General features: G+C 36.1%; 1 protein-coding gene across 2 annotated transcripts in view; it reads right to left on the bottom strand.

The window, feature by feature from the left end:
* Positions 1–1,771: 1,771 nt before the first annotated feature.
* The window catches only part of LOC124614435 (annexin B9-like), a 137,545-nt gene continuing 119,467 nt past the window's right edge, over positions 1,772–19,849 (bottom strand). For both annotated transcript variants that reach the window (XM_047142944.1, XM_047142943.1), the window contains exons 8-10: positions 15,083–15,256; positions 2,513–2,694; positions 1,772–2,347 (exon numbers count right to left, since the gene is read on the bottom strand). In XM_047142944.1, the coding sequence (XP_046998900.1) occupies positions 2,297–2,347; positions 2,513–2,694; positions 15,083–15,256 (407 nt within the window). In that variant the 3' untranslated portion in view covers positions 1,772–2,296. The remainder of the gene's footprint in view (positions 2,348–2,512; positions 2,695–15,082; positions 15,257–19,849) is intronic.

Here is a 19,849-nt window from a genome sequence, read left to right as displayed (position 1 = left end):
AAATTATATTCCAGAAAAGCCCAGCAGGCAGTTTTTTCACCTTCACCTCGTTATCTTGTTACAGGGCCAATATTCTATTGGAGGAAATTGTGAACATATAACATCAGCATTCATTGTCAGAGCATTTTTTGTTTGGGATGAAACAGTAGCATCAAGGTGTTCAGAGGAAGTAGCTCCAGGCACAACAAAAATTTGAACATTGTTTATGTTTGGATGCTGCCTATTGCAAAAGGAAGATTTTTGACTGAAAATCATTACCCACTCTAGACAGTGCGTGTTGCCAAGCGATTGAGACTTTGGTGCAGCAGAGAAATATGTTCACCAACAAGCAGTAATGTGCTCCCCTTAAAGACTAAGTGAACATCTTTAAGTATAGCCAAGAGAGACCACTTCGCACCAGTGTTATGTCATCTGAAGGTTTGATATGCTCCAGTGATATGAGATCTGTTTAATCAGAAGAATGGCACATGGTGTTACTGAGAAATGCTACATGCCTCACCCTCACTGCAGATCTGTCAGGGATCTTGTTAGTACCAAACTCATTTCATGGAGAAGATTGGCAGAAAACCAAATTAAACAGACGAGATTATCCTTCAACCTTACAAGGTACCAGTCATTGAACGAATCCTGGTTCATTTCCAAATGGACCAAATACAAAACAAGACCTCAATTCTGCACTGAAGTGGATACCTCTCGTTTCTCACAACATCTACAGAGCCATAAAAACTGAGGTAACATCTACAACTGAGCAGCAGTGTGAAGATGCTTCTGCTGACAGGACATCATGACTATCAGTAGCGTTGTGCTAGTTACAGGAAAACAATGCACGCCACAAAAGATGTTCGCCACTGATAAGAAAATAAACATTTCTACACTGTTAATACAAAGTTTGTATTTTTGCTCTTTATTTTCGTGCTTCAGTCTTTGAACAGTGAATATTACAGTAGTAGCAAAATATCAATAACATTTGTATGATTTTTTAAATTTTTTCAACTGAGTATCCATTCATAGGTAAAGTGTGTTACCATTATATATTTTTTAAATTTTTTCAACTGAGTATCCATTCATAGGTAATGTGTGTTACCATTATATATCTCACACCCATCAATTACAGCACACGCAGTGGCAGTTAAGCAGTCATTGTTCCTGCATTCCATAGGTACGGAATTAACTGTACAGTACATTCTACCATTGTTTTCTCTTCCCATTTCACGTGTTATGTTTTGAGACATTTATTTTTTCTTTTTCAGTTATTACCTTTTGTGGACCTGGCTTCTACTTCTGCACTGTCCATATCTCTTCTTCATTTACTGCTAAGCTGCTGTTAATGACTCAATTTTTTCAATTATGTAACCATTTCATTGCTAATTTTCAGTTTCATACTTGGGCTGTGATATTTTATGACTATTTAGTTCCTGGATGATCTTGTTCCCCTAGTCAACTCCTCTGTTTGATGAAAGAACACTTGGTTTTGTGTGTGTGTGTGTGTGTGTGTGTGTGTGTGTGTGTGTGTGTGTGTGTGTGTGTGTGTGAGAGAGAGAGAGAGAGAGAGAGAGAGAGAGAGAGAGAGAGAGAGAGAGAATTATTATCTACATTTACTGAAAATATGTAGTGTAATGAAAGTATTTTCAGATCCACTATATTTACGGCAACAACACATGAATGAAAAATACAGAGATTTCACTGATCAAAAATAGATTTAGTTATTCCATCATGTTGCAAGTGAAAACTGCATATGCATTAATTTATGGGGTGCAAATTTTTGACATGCTGTCCAATGTATATGGAAACTTTATTATTATTTGTTATTTTTAATACATAAAAAGGAATAAAAATACAATAGAGCTCAAGCAAGTGAATTATTTGCCTTACATAACCATAGTGCATTTTAAACATTGTCACTTGTAGAGTACAATCTATTGTGCTCAACACTTTCACTGAACATTTGAATTTAAGAATAACCTTATTTTAAGGTTTCTTTTCATTATCTGTTGAAGGAATGCCGTGAAAGGTACTGAACTGTATTGGGGGAAAAAAAATACACAAACTCTTCCTACATCTATAATATTCAAGCAATTGCTTAGCAAATTTAGATTTTAGGAACTAAACGTTCATGTGGTAAATATAGTTTATCAAAAATTCTTTGTAATTTAGTTAATAAAAATCTGTGGTACAGAGAGATTTACAAAAATGGCAAAAAGTGATAACCATCCTTAAATGTACACATGGAAGTTCAGATAACTGTTTTACAAATCATTGCAGCATATGTATACTAAAAAATAACAGTTTAAACAGTTCATGATACAAGTGCCAAAAGTGCTTTCTTGTAATCTCCTGATGTATCACCCTGGAAAAAGAATGCAATTGTAAGTTCAAGAAGGTGTGCAAGTGAATAACAAATGAACAATTCTCACACTATTCAAACACTAACTATTGAAATTACTACCAATTGATTTTGCATTCTATTATGACTATGACAACAGTAGTGGTATCTAAAAACTAAGCTACTTACTGAGATAAAGCTCTCCAATGTTTTTCCATAGCGCTCCTGAAATGACTGCTTAATATCGGCCATATCCACTTCACATCGTGTGGCTGTAATCCTTATTAACGTTCTGTCTTTTGTACCCAGTCCAGCCATAGCATCGTGGAGCCTTTCAGCAAAGAATCCCGCTTTGTTTCGCACTGATTTCACTGTAGGTGCAGAAAAGACCAAATTAGTGACAATTTATACCACATAAGCATGTGCACACAAAAAAGCAGAGACCCTTTGATTTTATATCACTGAACTATATGTGTAATGTCTACTACTACTACTTTTAAAAGAATAATATATATTGCAATATAAATCTATTCACCCTAGCTTATCAAAAGCTAAACAAAATCTTCTGAAACCAGAAATCTGTGAAATCGAACTACTATATTACAACGCAATTACACGGTGATGGTAGATAATCTTTTGTGTCCAGTATTACACTACCAGTGTACTGTGTTCTTTCTATGGGTCCTGTGAAACTGTTATGATGCATGTTCCAATTGACTGGCCTACAGCAACTCTAATTTAACATCTGATAAGCCTTATATCAACATTTCCACTTCGGTCACGAAATTTTTAGGAGACTTGAGTGCGAGTCCAAGGGCATTAGAACATGGAGAAAAAAAATTTGGAGAGGAGCACTTGCAGAACTTATGAAAGGATTTCAAGTATTCACCATATTCTTCAAAAAGCAACAAGAGAAGAAGGTACGCACTAGAATTGACGGTAGAGAAGGGGAAATATCAAGTGGTTTACATTGTGATACGACAAAAGTTACAGAAAAACTTGTGAATGTAAGGAACACTAAAATTAAATTCACAGAAAACTAAAAACCTAGTAATGGAGAATAAGAAGTTCACACATCAAAAACACTTGTTATCTTAGGAAGTGTGAAAAACAGCACAGTGGAATCATTTGCACTTGCTTCATTCTGTTCCTTTACATTAAGTATATGGTTTGAATCTGAATGCTTCTGCATAGCTATTTGCCACCAAAGCAGTATCAATCCTGTTCCAGTGATATCTAGTGTGTTCACTCTTTTAGAGTAAATTCATGTCAAAGAGAGCTGCAGAGTAATACAGTTACAGTTGAAACAAACATAAGGAAATGGAAAGCACTGAAAGTGAATGGATTCATCTTGATGACTACAAACTAATATACCACTGTAGAACCAATAAAAAGAAAGTGGGAAGGGGGTTACATATGGAGAGAAAAATAATAATGGAGTTTACACCCTTCAGGTTATTGCAAATTGTATCTAACCCCTCAGAGGACAGTACCAATACTGGAGCAGAAAAAAAACAAGCCTTTACTGCTGACAGTTTACAAATCATTGGCAGAAAATATATTAACATTCATAATGCAACTAGAAACAGTTTTTAAAAATGTCATGCAAGCTTAACTGGAAGATTTTTGTTTTTAGAGACTTCAACCTTGATTTTCTGTCAGTTTTGACCAAGGCATAGAGGAGTTCATGTCAACCTTTAGAATATTTTCCACAGTTAAATTCTCTCTCAGGCATGAAGGACACGGTCCATCAGCTATTGTCAGTTTGTTTATAGAACCAACAACCTGTTGTGATTGAGCTCTAAAAACAATTGCAGATTCATCTGCACCTGATGGTCAAACGTTAACAATGAGATTTACTTGTTGCGACCTCCTTGGCAGATTTGTTGCAAATACACTCTTTTTGAGTGCTACTGCGTAGTGCAGGATCCTCACTAGATAGGATTAACCGAGTACATCAAGAAAGTCCAAAGATGTCAAGCATGTTTGGTATTATCAAGAAATAGAGGAGAGTGTACTGCAGACATGATACAGGATTTTGGGTGGACATCATAAAAACACACGTTTCTTGTTGCAGCAGCATCATCTTATAACTTTCTCCTCCGAATGAGATTTTCACAATAAAATAAGGGCAATCAGAGCTTGTACAGATAGGTATAAGTGTTCATTTTTTCTGTACACTGTTCAAGAGTGGAATAAGAGACATATACTGAAGGTCGTTCAATGAACCCTCTGCCAGGCACTCAAGTGTGATTTGTAGAGTATCCATGTTGATGTAGACGAGTTTGCTGCTAGATAACAGAGAGGGTTTATGTGCCCCAGGAGAACAGAATTCCGGAAAAAGTACAGGAATTTTTTCATCCGGGAGAAAACTGGGAAAAACTTGGGAAATTTTTAGATCACCAGGAATTTTTCATTGTTTTACTTTTCAGTTAAATTTTTGTAATTTTGAGTGTTAAGAACTTTTACTCTAGTAAAGAATTTTACTATATCCTGTTACTGCAGAATAATACTGCAGCATTAAAACACACAAGAGGAAAAAACCCAAAATAAAACAGAAGTTGCAAAGGAAATGTGCCATTAAAACAACAAAACACAGTGCATACACTATGCAATGCTTCATAACAACAAACTGCTTCTGATGAGCGTGACATCACAACTATTTACATCATGTTTGTTTGAGCTGTTGCCAGCGGGTTCATGCACATGGGCAGCTGAGTCAATATGAGAAGTACCTACTCCCTCTTCTTGCTACTTGATGTGGGGCTGTTAACCGTTTCAGCAGTAGCAACAAACTGCAGACGCTACCCGGAAAAATTTTTCTTATACACCCAAGCTTCTCCATCTGATCCATTTTTACATTTCGTGATTTTGCTGTTTCTTTGTTTAGAGCCTTCCAGTCAAATGAAAATAAAACTGATTTCTGTGGCCAGGAGCTATCAAGTGAATTAAAATACACTGACATAATTGTGGAAGGCTACAATATGTTATTTACAGTCTTCTGATCTTATTTTATTTCCACATTTCTGGCAGTCAAGTAAAAATTCCCTTGCAGAACAATGAAGTTATTTCAGGCTGTTTGCTACAGAAATTAGGCCTTTATTAATATTTTCTGCAGAGGCAGTCACAATTTATTTGAAACCATGTGTTTCATTCCCCACTAATGGCTAGTTTGAACTGTTCACTGAATTTCAGGTGCACGTTTTCATCTTCTGGCACACATGGCCAATGTGGGGTTGTTTGCACCTTTTGAAATCTTATTAAAGAAAAAATTTTAGGTAAATGTGAATAATTTTTTGCTGTTTTATTTACCTCTGTTTACCTTTTTTCTTCAAACTATTTTTTTTAAAAAAATAGAATCTAAGAAAACAAACTTACACATTTTTCCCTTAATTTTTTTACTTTGTATTAAAATTTTAGGAATGTGAATTACTGTAATTAAGCAGATTTACTGTAATGATTTACCTCCATTTACTTTTTTATTTTCTCTTAATTTTATACGAATTTTATAATAAAATTTATAATTTTTATATGAAAAAAAAATTAGCTAAAAATTAAAATTTGGGACAGTAGAAGGAAATTGTAGGTACATGCTAACTTTTTAAAAGTAAGCTCTATGAATCTGGACATACAACTCTGCATTTTAAGCCAAATTATGCATTTTGGTATACTTTATGAAATTCGGATGCTCTTTGAGTATCCTTAAATGCCCTATTTCTTTTATAACGTAATGTAAGATCTCTTTATGGTATATACATACAAATACATGGGCTTCCTGAATTACCATAGCTGCACAAGTGCAGTAACACCCATTTTCTGGTGCTCTCTGTCGATATGTACTTCTAACAGCTCGCTGGAAAATGTTGTGAATGGTGGTTTGAAAAGAGTTACTTTCAAAGTAAGTTTTGTTTTATGCGAGATGAATTATGTTACGTTTGTGAACATGTGATCAATTTCTTGAATCACAGAGCATTTGACTATCATTTAAAACTTAACACTTTGAGGACCAGCCACTTAGAAGAACTTTGTAGCCAGAAGACTAGACATTTGAGTAAAAAAAAACTTTTCCTATGTGTGTGTTCGCGCTACTTAACAGTGCTGTTGCTATTGGCTGACTACACCACATGTTCTATGCTCTGCACATCTGCAGTCAACGGTTGGCTAGATCATGTGACATGAGCTGTGATTGGGTTACAAAACCCATCACAATTTCTGTTTCAGTGCTTCAAAACTAACAAGCCGTGTTTGGTGGAATTCGACTTTATACTTTCATAATATGAAGGTATGCAATGTATTGTAATACAAAAATATGCAGCATACATTGTAACTAAACAAGCTGTATTGGGTCATGTGGGGTACCCAATACAGCAGGTTTTGTAGTGTGTGCTACAAGCTAAAACAGTTGTGGGTAGTGTATAAGGACACTTGGTGAATAAAATCACATAGTGCAACAGTGTGAAATAGTTGTAACGAAAACATTAAACTGTGTCACAGACCAGTTAATGTATGTTCTTAATCAGATAAAGTAATGTACAGTTAGGATAAGTCATTATCACTTTGATATAAATTTCTGAATGTTTTGAAGAGAAAGAACAAGTTCCGGAATTAGTGTTAATGGTGTTTCAATGTTAGTAACCCTTTTCATTCAAGTTTGTAATTATAATTCAAGTATTAAAATTCATTGTTTACCATAATGCAAATTAACTGTGTAAACTATTAATTTTGGAAAACATTAATATTTATGTATCTTTGCAAGTCAGGACAACATTCTTCAGAAATCACCAACTAAAAATTTGTAATTATACTCATAATTAATGTTTCTGGAACAGTCTATAGAGAAATTTAGTGCAATGTTCACATATTACGAAAACTAGGGAAGAGTCAAACTGGAGACAATTTGTATCATAAATAATGTTAGAAGAACGATCCATTAATTTTTTTGCAACACGATTTAAAGATTTTGTGAGTGCGTAATTATTCCGCATTTTAGCCTTCAAATGTTTTGAAAAGCCATTTTGGACTTTTAATTGTAATTTTGGTGTTGTAGAAATAGTACCAGCTCAGAAATGTTTCATAAAATTGCATAATTACATAAAGATGTTCAAGAATGTTCTGGACTGAATAATGAAAACTTAATTGTTAAATGTATGTATGTTTCAAGATTGCACTTGTAAAAGATTGTTAATTTTGCAAATATGCATCATCATTGTACTCATTTTAATTTCTACTAAAACCCTGAAATGTCAGTTTTTGCTGGATTAACTTATTAAAATTGTAACATCAAACATGAAATAACGTAATGTCAAAGAATGCAACTGTTAAAAGATGTTATAAATACACCTTGTTCAAAGCCTTGGTGCGGAGTGCAGCTGGAGTACTGTCTGGTGAGTTCTGGTTCCTGTAAAGTTGTGACGAGTTGTCAACAGATTAATTGGTGTACGTCTGGCAATGAGCGAAGTTATCACCTCCAAAAATGTAAAACATGGTATGATCAACTGTACTATGTTATCCCTGAAATGTTGGACTTGCTTTGTTAGATTTGGTGAAAGGAGCTGGTATGAGAAGTTATGTTAGATTTGACATTGGAGCTGGGCTTCTGTACTGTTACATTTTAATGTGTTACTGCACGTTAAAGATCTTTCCAAAATGCTTTTTTTTGGGGGAGGGAGATTTTGTTTCGTGAAGTGCCGGGAAACTATGCCAGTGTATAAACCCTTAACCAATGTAAAGATTGGTACATTTTATGGTTTCGAGGATGTCCCACAATATTTCATCACAACAAATGTTGAAGATCAGATGGTGGTAGTTGCTGTAATCACTGCCACAAAATGCAATTGGTGACACTCGCAGAGCAGTGTGAGAAAATTACTGGGGCCACAAACATGAATTACGCATGCATGGAGAAACACTTACAGTTTGAGGAAAGCAGCATTTACAGTGCTCCCTTTTAGGAGCCAAAGGGAAGCCTTCTGGACATGAGCAGAGGGCAATGAAAGTGCTGCTGGATGCTGAATGGAAGGCTCTGCAAGACTTTAGATCAGACAAGGACTTTGTCACTATTACCTGCCAATAAGGGGAAGACCACCTTTCTGCTATCAAGAACTGAGTAACAGTGAAACTGATTCATTATTCAACAACCTTGCTGGGAGAGGATCTGATTGACAAGGTTCAGAGAAAACCTCAATAGGACTTCTATTCCAACTATGAAGGTCTTGCCCCAACATGCTGCAGTTCCTTCAAGACTGATATGGCATAGTGAAGATTCACAAGGATAGGTTCCCTGTTTGTCCCCATTGTGATCAACACTGGAGCACCAATCTGTTTTTTGCCTTAATATATTAACCTTCTATTGGTGCTTCTAATGTCGTCATCGTCATCAGTCCTCAGAATGGTCTGATGCAGCGCTCCATGCTATTCTATTCTGTGCAAGCTTCTTCATCTCCCAGTACTTACTGCAACCTACATCCCTCTGAATCTGCTTAATGTATTCATCTCTTGGTCTCCCTCTACGATTTTTACCCTCCACACTGCCCTCCAATGCTAAATTTGTGATCCCTTGATGCCTCAGAACATATCCTACCAACTGGTCCCTTCTTCTTGTCAAGTTGTGCCACAAACTCCTGTTCTCCCCAATTCTATTCAATACCTCCTCATTAGTTATGTGATCTACCCATCTAATCTTCAGCATTCTTCTGCAGCACCACATTTCGAAAGCTTCTATCCTCTTCTTGTCCAAACTATTTATCATCCATTTATCCTTCTAATAGGCAAATGCAACTATCTTATTCGTAATTCTGAGGATTTCATGGGTTGCATGAAGGTCCATAACTACAACAGCCATATTTTTGGTTAACTTTGCAGTTGTATCCTTTTTTATGAGTGTGCCTCTACAGGGCTAATTAGAGCTATTAGCAAGCAGTTTTGAGAAATATATTGTGGCACTGTTTAAATACATGCTTACCTCTATATTTCTTACTTAACAACCATTATTTTGAACAAGTGAACATTGTTGCCATGGGAAGTCCTCCACTCCTATGGTGGCCAACTATTTTATGAAAGACTGAGGAAAAGGCACTGTGGTCAGCTGAAACTTTCCTGCTTCTGGCAATTTGTTGACAACAAACCTGTGGTGTGGCCCCAGGAATATAAACACTAATCACACTTCTCCAGCATTTGAGCTTGTTCCGCTCAAACACTCCTTTCACCATGGAAGTGAAAGAAGACGGCAGCTTATGATTTCTGGATTTCATGGTTGGAAGAGTTGAGATTCGTATGATGACATGATGCCATAAAACAAAATGTCAGGCAAATTAAAAATGAAATGTGAGTGACAAAACTGAAATTATGATAAGCATAAATATTAGTATTATATTTTGATTTACAGCAGTGCTATGACATTTCCATGTTTTTACACAAATGTAGCAGTTTTTCTACTGGGTAAGATGGGATCAAAGATTGTGAGGGTATTAGCTCCACAAATGAACTTAAGAAATATGAGGAAAAGTATCTAGTATGCAACAAATTTAGCCTTTATTGTGATAATGTGTCTGATGTGTTATATTATTAAGAAATTTGCTGGAAGAAAAACTGAAGTACTGAAAAATATATAAACGAAATACTGTGTACTGTATCAGTATCATTTAGTGAAAATTTGTGAGAAGAATGGTTATCTTCCCATTGCTGCTACGAGAAGTGTCTCATCAAAACAGTAATGTGCAATAATGGTGAAACAGTTTATCATTTTAAGAGTGCAAATGTCACTCCTAAATGAAAGATATGGTCATGTTTGAATTGCTCTAAAGACAAAATGCACTGAAAGATAAATCGTTCTGACTGTCAAGACAAAATTCTGACATTTTTATTAAAGAGGTACGTGCATTAAAGGTCAAGAACCAAGAATCTGTACAACAAAAACAGTAGTGCAAACCTCCAATGTGTAGTGATAGGCTACTACATAACACGACGTGTGGAAAGCATGACATCACTATGAATAAGCAACGTCGAAAATGCCAAAAAACTGCAAGAAGTGACACTGCGTCCATTGTGTAAACATTTTATTTTTGATGTGGGGAAATTAGATTCCTCTTTGAAACGAGAGGAGGAAACCAAAAGGTAATGGATCTGCAATGGACATAGACCTACAATAAGAAGCAGAGGTATGCCTGTGTGTTGTGTTGCAACTGAATGGATCTGAAGCCAAGCACATGAAACCTAAAGATGTTCATTTTAGTGAAAATGTTGAAAAAATTGTAACTGCAAATGGCACTGATTCACTTAGATCACCTAATAAGAACAGATATAATTCTTGCAATGCCGGCATCTGCCATAAAATATCTAGGCATAACTATCCAGAGCGACCTTAAGTGGAAAGACCACATAAAACGGATAGTGGGAAAAGCAGATGCCAGACTCAGATTCATCGGAAGAATCTTAAGGAAATGTAACTCATCCATGAAAGAAGTGGCTTATAAGGCACTTGTTTGCTCAATTCTTGAGTATTGTTCATGTATCTGGGATCCCTATCAGGTAGGACTGATAGAGGAGATAGAGAAGATCCAACAAAGAGCAGTGCATTTTGTCATGGGATCATTTAACTGATGAGAGAGCATTATGTATATGCTAAGCAAACTTCACTGGCACATGTTACAAAAGAGTCATTGTGTATCACAGAGATTTACTATTCAAGTTTTGGGACAGCACTTTTCAGAAGGAGTAAAACAACATATTACTTTGCCTCACATGCATCTCGCGTATTGACCATGACGAGAAAATTCAAGAAATTAGAACCAATACAGAGGCTTGCCGACAATCGTCCTTCTCACACACTATTCACGAGTGGAACAGGGTTGGAGGGATCAGACAGTAGTACCAAAAGTACCCTCCACCACACACCATTAGGCGGCTTGGGAGTATGATGTACATGTAATAGTACTAAAAATACCTCAGCATTATGACTCAATAGAATAATCATGTGTGCACACTGAAATAACTATAGCTAATGGGTATTTAGAATCAATCTGTAAACAATTTAAAAGTTCAGCACTGGTTGATGTTAAGGATTGTATTACTTTAATAAATCATCCATCTGTGAACTGTAATTGTTTATGAGTTTTCCATAGAAGACGTAGTTAGTAAAGACTTTGTTGATCCAAAAAATAGTGTGGTGTGTAATGAACTAGTCTGCTTTAGCAAGTCAGGCAACATGTCTCAAATCTCAGAAACAGATCAGGGAAATGTATAGGCCTGAGATATACTAGTCTTTGTCAAACAAAGAACACCAGAACATAGTAAAATTAACAAAGTGGACCCAGTATAAACACTTAACCTCCCTGCAGCAAAAACAAGCTAATTTTGTTACACACAAATTAGTAGTTCTTAAAAGCAACATTACTGAATTCCAGTTCTGGCCAGACAAAATTGATTGCAGCATTCTGCGTGAATGAACACTGGATTAAAAGTACAGAAGCACACTTTTTTACCATTTGGTTGCTCATGGGCAAGAAGTTACTGCAGACCAAGCATTGCTCCAGATGAAGCGTCCATCTATATCTAGATCAGGCTAAGATCAGTGTCCAATGATTCAACGTTGAATGAAATTTGGCTTAATGGGAAGCTCACATGGGCAAGTACTAGAGATTTGTTTTTCATCTCAAGAGTCTCAAAAGTACAGTAAAAAATAATGTTAGTATACTGCATCAGAATATCAGGGGATTAAAAAAAGTAGATGACCTTGTCTGTCTAGAAGATTTAGAAAATGTAGAAATTGAGGGTGGAACAGACATAGTATGCCTATCTGAACATTATACAGTCACATATACGGAAAAGGTAAATGGAAGATCTAAGCTTTCAGCAAATGTAAGTAGACACACTATGGAGAGACGAATTGCCATATATCTTAAAATGTACACTAGTGTGAAAAATTTACAACTAAAGAAACGTGTTTAGAGCAACATATAGAAGCATGTGCATGTGAGCTGAAACTAATTAGCTGTACTTCTATAATTTTAGCTCTGTAGGTCCCCACTGGGAAATTTTCAGCTAATTCCGATTCTTTTTGTGCAAATTATTGTTTGTGGGGATTTCAATGTAGATTCTCTGAAACAGTCCAATAGAAAGCTTGATCCTGAAGTATTACTTTGTTCTTTCAGTTTGACATCAGTTTTTTTTTCTTTCTACTTGGATGGTACAGGAAAACAGCACACTGAAAGATAACAGCACACTGAAAGATAATATTTTTATAGACCAAGATAAATCTAACAAAACAAAAAATTTTCGTGTTAAGAATGGTTGTCTCATCATGACCGAAAGCTAGTTATTGTATGTGACATGGCACCATTCAGTTATGCAAAACAGTTCTCCAAAATAGCAATTTCAATTGTGCTTTAACATTTGTAAATTTTAGGGAAAGCTTGCAACAGTTAGAACGGGATAAGGTGTACAGGGAACCTGATGATAATTTAAAATTTAACCTATTCCATGATACCTTTGCAAGTATCTTTGAGAACAGTTTCTGTAAGTGAAATATAATTGTACAAAACCATCTCAAAAGCCATGGCTTACTAAAGGGATAAAAACAACTTGCAAACAGAAAAGGGAAATGTATCATAGCTAGAAGAAGTAATGATCTAGAAACAAACATTAATAAATGTTATTAAAAAGTTAGATTACCACCTCTGATAATAAAATTAAAATAATCTGGAATGTTGTCAAAAGGGAAACAGGGCAGCCAAGACCACAGGAAGACTGTGCTATCAAACTTAACGAAATGTTTTTTAAGTGAAAATCAGAAGTAGAAGATATTTTTAATAACCATTTTTAAGTGTTTTACAGAAAATAGGATCCAGCTAGTCATTAGGAAATGCAAGGCTATATGTGAAAGAGGCAATATATATGCAATTTGGTAACACTGAAATTAAACCCACTTCTCCTACTGAAATTAAGAAACTAAATTCACTCACTCACAAGTAAAAGCTTGCATGGAATTTGTGGTGTTTCCAACCGAGTACTACAAACTTGTTTCCAACAGATAAGTAGGATTCTGAGTCACATATGTAATAGCTCACTGAAAAAGGGCATTTTTCAAGGCAGACCAAAATATGCTATTGTGAAACCATTGTGAAAGAAAGGGGCCAGATCTGACAATGGTTATGAAAGAAACTTGTGTCCTGTATTACATTTATTGAAAGCTTTGGATTCTTTGTCACATGAGACTATTGCAAAGAAACTAGACTACTATGGTTTTTAGATTTAACTAAATCTTACCTAAGCAACAGGCAACAATTTGTGCATGACAACAACTACATGTCAAAACTAAGGAAAATTAAGAGAGAATTCCCCCTAGGCTCTGTCCTTGGGCCACCCCCTTTCTACTATATACGTTAATCGCTTCTCAAACCATACAGTGTGCAAAAATGTTCTATACGCTGATATGAATAGGATTTCATCTGCGGGAGAATATGCAGGTAGTTTTAGACAAAAAAAGGAACTATTTGGAAAAGTAGTCAACGGCATAAAGTTAACCAGCTATGTATAAATGAAATGAATACAGAGGAACTATATTTTAATCTAAATGCTCAAAAAGAAGAAAGTTTCATACTGTTGCACTTCAATAGACCAAAGACTAAGAGTAAGAACACAAAATATTTAACTGGTAAATGTGCACTTGTGATTTTTCTGCTATATAAACTGAGGTTTCCTATTAATAAAAAAAATTGCTGATTCTCTGCTACCATGCATTCTTTCAGAGACAGTTTCAGCAAGGGCTACTGTCATGTGGAAATTCTCTACGTAAAAAGTGTGTTTTCAGATGGCACAAAAAAAGCCATCAGGTGTATTCAAGGATTGGGTCCTACAGAAGCCCGTAAAAAAACTTCAGTCAACTCTATATCATAACAATACCAAGCCTTTATACAAGCCTCTCCATATCCACATCCAGTGACACCAGTGGGCTGAGGATGACACGGTGGCTGGTCGGTACCATTGGGCCTACATATAAAATATAAAGAAATTTGTGCCAAGAATGAATGTACATATGCACCGTTCCACAAACAACTACATGCTAAACATAACTTATTCGACCCTGTCGCTGATACATAATAGCCACAAACACCTAAATCTGAAGATGGACAATGAACTGCCACAATCGGTAAAAATCTTCACTGCATGTAAATTTATGGTAGTTGTAGAAGTATGGTGTAGAAAATATGGCATATTATTCAGTGGAAGAATACTTTCAAAGTAACGAAGGACATATATAATTGGGGACATCCTCCTTAATAGTAGGTAAGAGTATCTTAGGTGTTTAATCACAATAAACTATCATTTACAAAGAACTTAGACATACCATATACATAATGTTACATTGGAAGAAAATGTATTCACATTTCTGTAATTAATATGCAGATATGTAATGGAAGAGATGATGTATTTAGTTAGACATGATTGTGTATATTGTAGAATGTAAATTTTGCAATGAGAATTGTCAATTTGTAAATGTGTTAAAAACTATATGCAATCAACTTCAATTGACAAAGCCAGCTGCATGGTGAACATGTTGAAAGCCTAACAAACATACATCTGTATATCTATTTGTGCCTAAAAGCATAATCTCGTCCAACCAGAAAGTTGTAGCTGATAGTAATCACAGTCACTCGATGATGGTGAACACAATATGGTTTCTACTACATTATGCTATACATAAAATCTACAGTTTTCTCAATTTCCTTTGAGCGGTCTTTAATTTTTCAATCCTTATCTCACCTATAGCCAATAATCCAGCTTCAATATCACCCGAAAATTCATTCTTGACAGCTTTTTCAAAATCGTGACCAGTAATGCGCTCGTACTCAATGAAGATTTGTCTCAGCTGTGGATAACTTCTAGAGCACAGAATAGCATTGAATGTTGACTCATCAGTCCCAAAGCGCAGCTCTCCTGCAAGAAAAAAAACCACACAGTAAGAGGAATTTTAACAAATTTATGATTTCAGAAACACTAGATTATTCCCTTTTTTTTTATAAACCAGTTCTAATTCTGAAAGTAGATGACAAGCCTACTGATATTTTCACCTTTAAGTTTATGACAGAGGGGAACGTAAACAGATCTCACCTTGGAGTAAATTAGTATCTTCAACAACACTAATGACACTATTATATTAAAGAGGTGTCCTTGTATACAATGGTCAATATACTTCACACACTTAATAAAATAACAAACCTTTGCTGGGCAGTCAAAATAATTTTCAAAATAATTTTATGGAAGGACTTTTCTGTAAAGTGAAACTTTGCTAACACTAACAACTAAATCATTACTTATTAGTCTTAACTAGTTGTACTGTTACCCACCTGCAGAACAGTAACATGTATCCAGGACAAAGCATATCAGCTGATTATCTCTATCTTCCAACATGTAACAGTTTAAATTATTTATATTTAATGACATTGTAACCTGTATTCATAGACTTATTTGTCATTTTATTATTTCTGATTCAAATGATAAAACTACATTTTGTGTGTAAATAAAAACAAGAGTCCATAGGTGTCCACAAGCAAAACATTAACAGTACCCACTACGCATTTGTTAGAGTTTTTGTAGAAACAGCTATTCACCTTGCATGTGTAGCCTTACAAATGTCATGCAATCTCTCCAAGAGAGTAAAACTCAAAACAATAGCTGTTTTTAAAAACATTGTTTCTTCAATTGTGTTCAACAACAGGAAACAATATACATGCTGTTGTTGTTGTTGTTGTTGTTGTCGTCTTCAGTCCTGAGACTGGTTTGATGCAGCTCTCCATGCTACCCTATCCTGTGCAAGTTTCTTCATCTCCCAGTACCTACTGCAACCTACATCCTTCTGAATCTGCTTAGTGTATTCATCTCTTGGTCTCCCTCTACGATTGTTATGCAAAATCTCGAAACATCACACTAAATGATAAAACACAAAAATATGTAGTAACGGGTTAAAGAATTCCATGTTGTGTGTGTGAATTCTGTTTGATGTATCTAAAAACTAGGCTGAGTCATAGACAGTGGCAAATGCGGAAGGTGGGTGGCAGTACAGGTAGTGTATACTAACTACTCTGCCATCTGCTATAGTACAGGTGCCTTCCAGATACTGTCTAGGAGAGAATGATGCACTTCAAGGGCATGGAAAGCCCAACTACAATGTCCTATTTGTATAGGGTGTTTGCTTTAATTTGAGACAACTAAATATACTAAAAATGGTGTATTGTATGAAAAAAATGTTCAAGGTGAAAAGATAATACTAGTGAATGCTAAAACTGTCCACCTCCGAACCACCCATCCTTCATGGGTGTGGTCAGCTTTGTGTTTTTAAATGGGAACCCCCAATTTCTATTGAATATTAGGATTCTATACCAAAAATTACACAGTTTACTCAAACCATTCTTTTCTGTTCATGGGCGATGGCACTGTAATTGACAAATCCCAAGAATGTCTTTTTGCAGTGCTTTTGGTTCTACATTTTGTTTACTATGTAAATCTAAACCTTTGTGTTCTAACAGTCTAACAGTCTAACACTGATACTGGAAAGTTACTTGAGTGTTGCAAACGTGATTTTACAGTACAAATAACGTGGTTAGCCAGACATTACTGGCAAATAAGCTACTTCAATGGTAACTTCGTTTTCTGTTCCCTTCGGAGGTCAATTCTCCCCAAACAATCCGAACGCTTCCTTTAGGTGCCAGCAGGGTGACTGATTTCGGTGTGTGTTTCTGTCCAACCACTGTAATTCTCAAACTGGTTGCTACACAGCTACTGGCAAAAAAGCAAACTACGAACACTGTAATAAGGTAAAATGTCCATGAACTGGTAGTGGTAGGCACACCTACTATGGATACCCACATCGTGCAAACCCTCACATGCTCACCAAAATCAGGCATCCCACTGGTGAGAGGCAAGGGGACTCACCGATACCAAGCATTGTGATGGGAGAGGAAACTTATGTCCACATCATCATTCCTTGATCATGCTAAATATAATTTCTAACCATACACTGAAATTACTAACCATATTGTACAGTACAATCAAATCTGCAACACTAAAGTAAATTTCGAACCCATTAACACACACACAAAGACTTACATTTACACTGTAAATGAAATTTCAAACCAAATGTGTTGGTTCTCAACTGCTAAAATAGGCACATTTCATATTTGTTGATTACAGTGCCATCTGCCACAAATGGAAAACAAGTTTAACTAAACCATACGTACTTTTGGGCATAGAATCTGAATATGCAATAAAAATGGTGGTTCCCATTTGAAAACACAAAGTTGACCCCACCCATGTGCCCAGTTGTAGCACAGACAGATGTCCCCTTTACTAATAACTTTTCACCTAGTACATTTCTTTCTTCATACAATGCACTATTTAAGATTTAAGCTATTTAGTTGTCTCAGGTTGAAACAAACACCATCGAAAGCATTGGTACGTTGATAGAGACAACAACACACACACACACACACACACACACACACACACACACACACACACAGGCACAGGGCACAGACATGTGTAAAGGTCATATGTGCAGAGAGAGAGAGAGAGAGAGAGAGAGAGAGAGAGAGAGAGAGTGTGTGTGTGTGTGTGTGTGTGTGTGTGTGTGTGTGTGTGTGTGTGTGTGTGTGTGTGTGTGTTTTATTGTGTCTATCTACCAGTGCTTTCTGATTTGGTAAGTTGCAGCATCATATTGTTCAAATGTAGTTTGACAATACAAGCATGACACACTATTATGGAACAACTTCCATTCAAAACTCACTGCATGGAGAATAGCACGCAACTACAAACAACTGACATGAAAACATGTAATAATGACATCTATAGACACAAACAATATGACAGTAAAATTTGACTCTTCACACACCCTCAATTTTTGCAGACAACTATAAATTAAGAACTGAGTCTTAAGTTCATGATGCTAGGATTGAAGTCCAACACATTTCTAGTGCTTTTGGGCAGAAGAACCTTTGTCAGTGTATCAGCCATCATATCTTCTGTTTACTGATATTTCAGTTTCAGCAGATACATTGTAGGGCTTAAAGTATGAAGTGCTGTTTGATGTTAATGTGTTTTAGCTTTGAGTGAAAAACTTAAGTGCTAATTTTCCAGTTGTCACCAAACATGGTGATGTCTGATAGTTTTCATAAACCCAACTCCTCCATTAATGCTGACAGTTGGATCACTTCCTTTGCTGCTTTGGTGAAGTTCATGTAATCTGCTTCAGCTGAGTGAATAGTTGTGGCACTCTACTTACGTTAACACCATGAGATTGCTGATCTGGGAAAGATGAAGCTGTAGACTGAATGCTACTTCCTATCAGCATCTGCAAATCCAAAAATTCCTTCCTTATTCTTGATGTAGGCCAGTTTTTTATCCATGGTTCCTTTGAGATATCAAAGGATTCACTTAACCACTTGCCAATGAATAAAATCACAGCTGAATTGCAATGGCTTTGCTTAATGACTACATAGAAAATGTCAGATCGAGTACCCATGGCGATGTACAATGATGATCCAACCAGTTCTGCAAATGGATGATGATTAGCATGTCAGGCACTCATAGCTGTTGGTCCAACTTGCTCCCAGTCACCAATGTAATGCTTACTGGTTTGCAGTCATCCATTCTGAATAGCTGTGAAACTCCTGATATAGCCAGTTTGATGTAATGTAATTTTGTTAAAAGATTGCTTTTCCTTAATGGCACCCAAGTTCTTGAGGTAAGAGCTGGCAGATAACTACTCCTTTATTTTTTTTGCCTTTTCTCAGTCTGCTTATGAAATTACATGTTACCTACTTAAGTAAGAAGATTGGATGTTTTCATATAGTGCCTCTTAACATATAGGGATCTGAACTTTTTGGATGAAAACCAACTGATGTTAGGGGTGCATTTAACTCTGCATACCACTGTCAACCAGCTTGGCATAGCACATAAATGGCTTTGCTAATTCACACATCTTATCACTATATTTCAATGTCTGCAGCATGTCATTTGCCTTCTTCACTATGTGACTGTCTTTCTCCACATCTTTCATCTTTAGTAAGAATTTAGCCAAGTAAAGCTATTCAATAAATATTCATGTGTAAATGTCACCACTGAGAAATGTGGTGATATTCAGTTGTAAGATACGCGTGTTTAATTTAACAAAGCCGTGAGTAGTCTAAATGACTATTCTTGGACCGGGCAAAGTCCACTCCAGGCCACTGCTTATATCCTCATGCAACTTTCCTTTTATTTGGCAGTTTGACCCAAAGTACAAAGATGAGATAAGCAAGGATTCCTCTTCAGCCACCTTTCATTAGACACTTCTTTGCTTACACATGATTTTGAACATAGTTAGCTGTGTTGATGGCTTTGGTCCAAAATGATGGTAGTAGTCCTGACTCCAGAAACATGCAGTGAGCTACTTCACCAACAAATGGTCTTTCATTTGACACCACTACTCTGCTGCGATGACTGGACTGTTAGATATCATTGTATTCCTACCATTCCGAGAAGGAATCCACTCTT

Source organism: Schistocerca americana, chromosome 1 (assembly GCF_021461395.2).
Source record: "Schistocerca americana isolate TAMUIC-IGC-003095 chromosome 1, iqSchAmer2.1, whole genome shotgun sequence".
Lineage (NCBI taxonomy): Eukaryota > Metazoa > Arthropoda > Insecta > Orthoptera > Acrididae > Schistocerca > Schistocerca americana.
The sequence above is the reverse complement of the archived record's forward strand: the minus strand, read 5'-3'. Positions and strand labels throughout refer to the sequence as shown.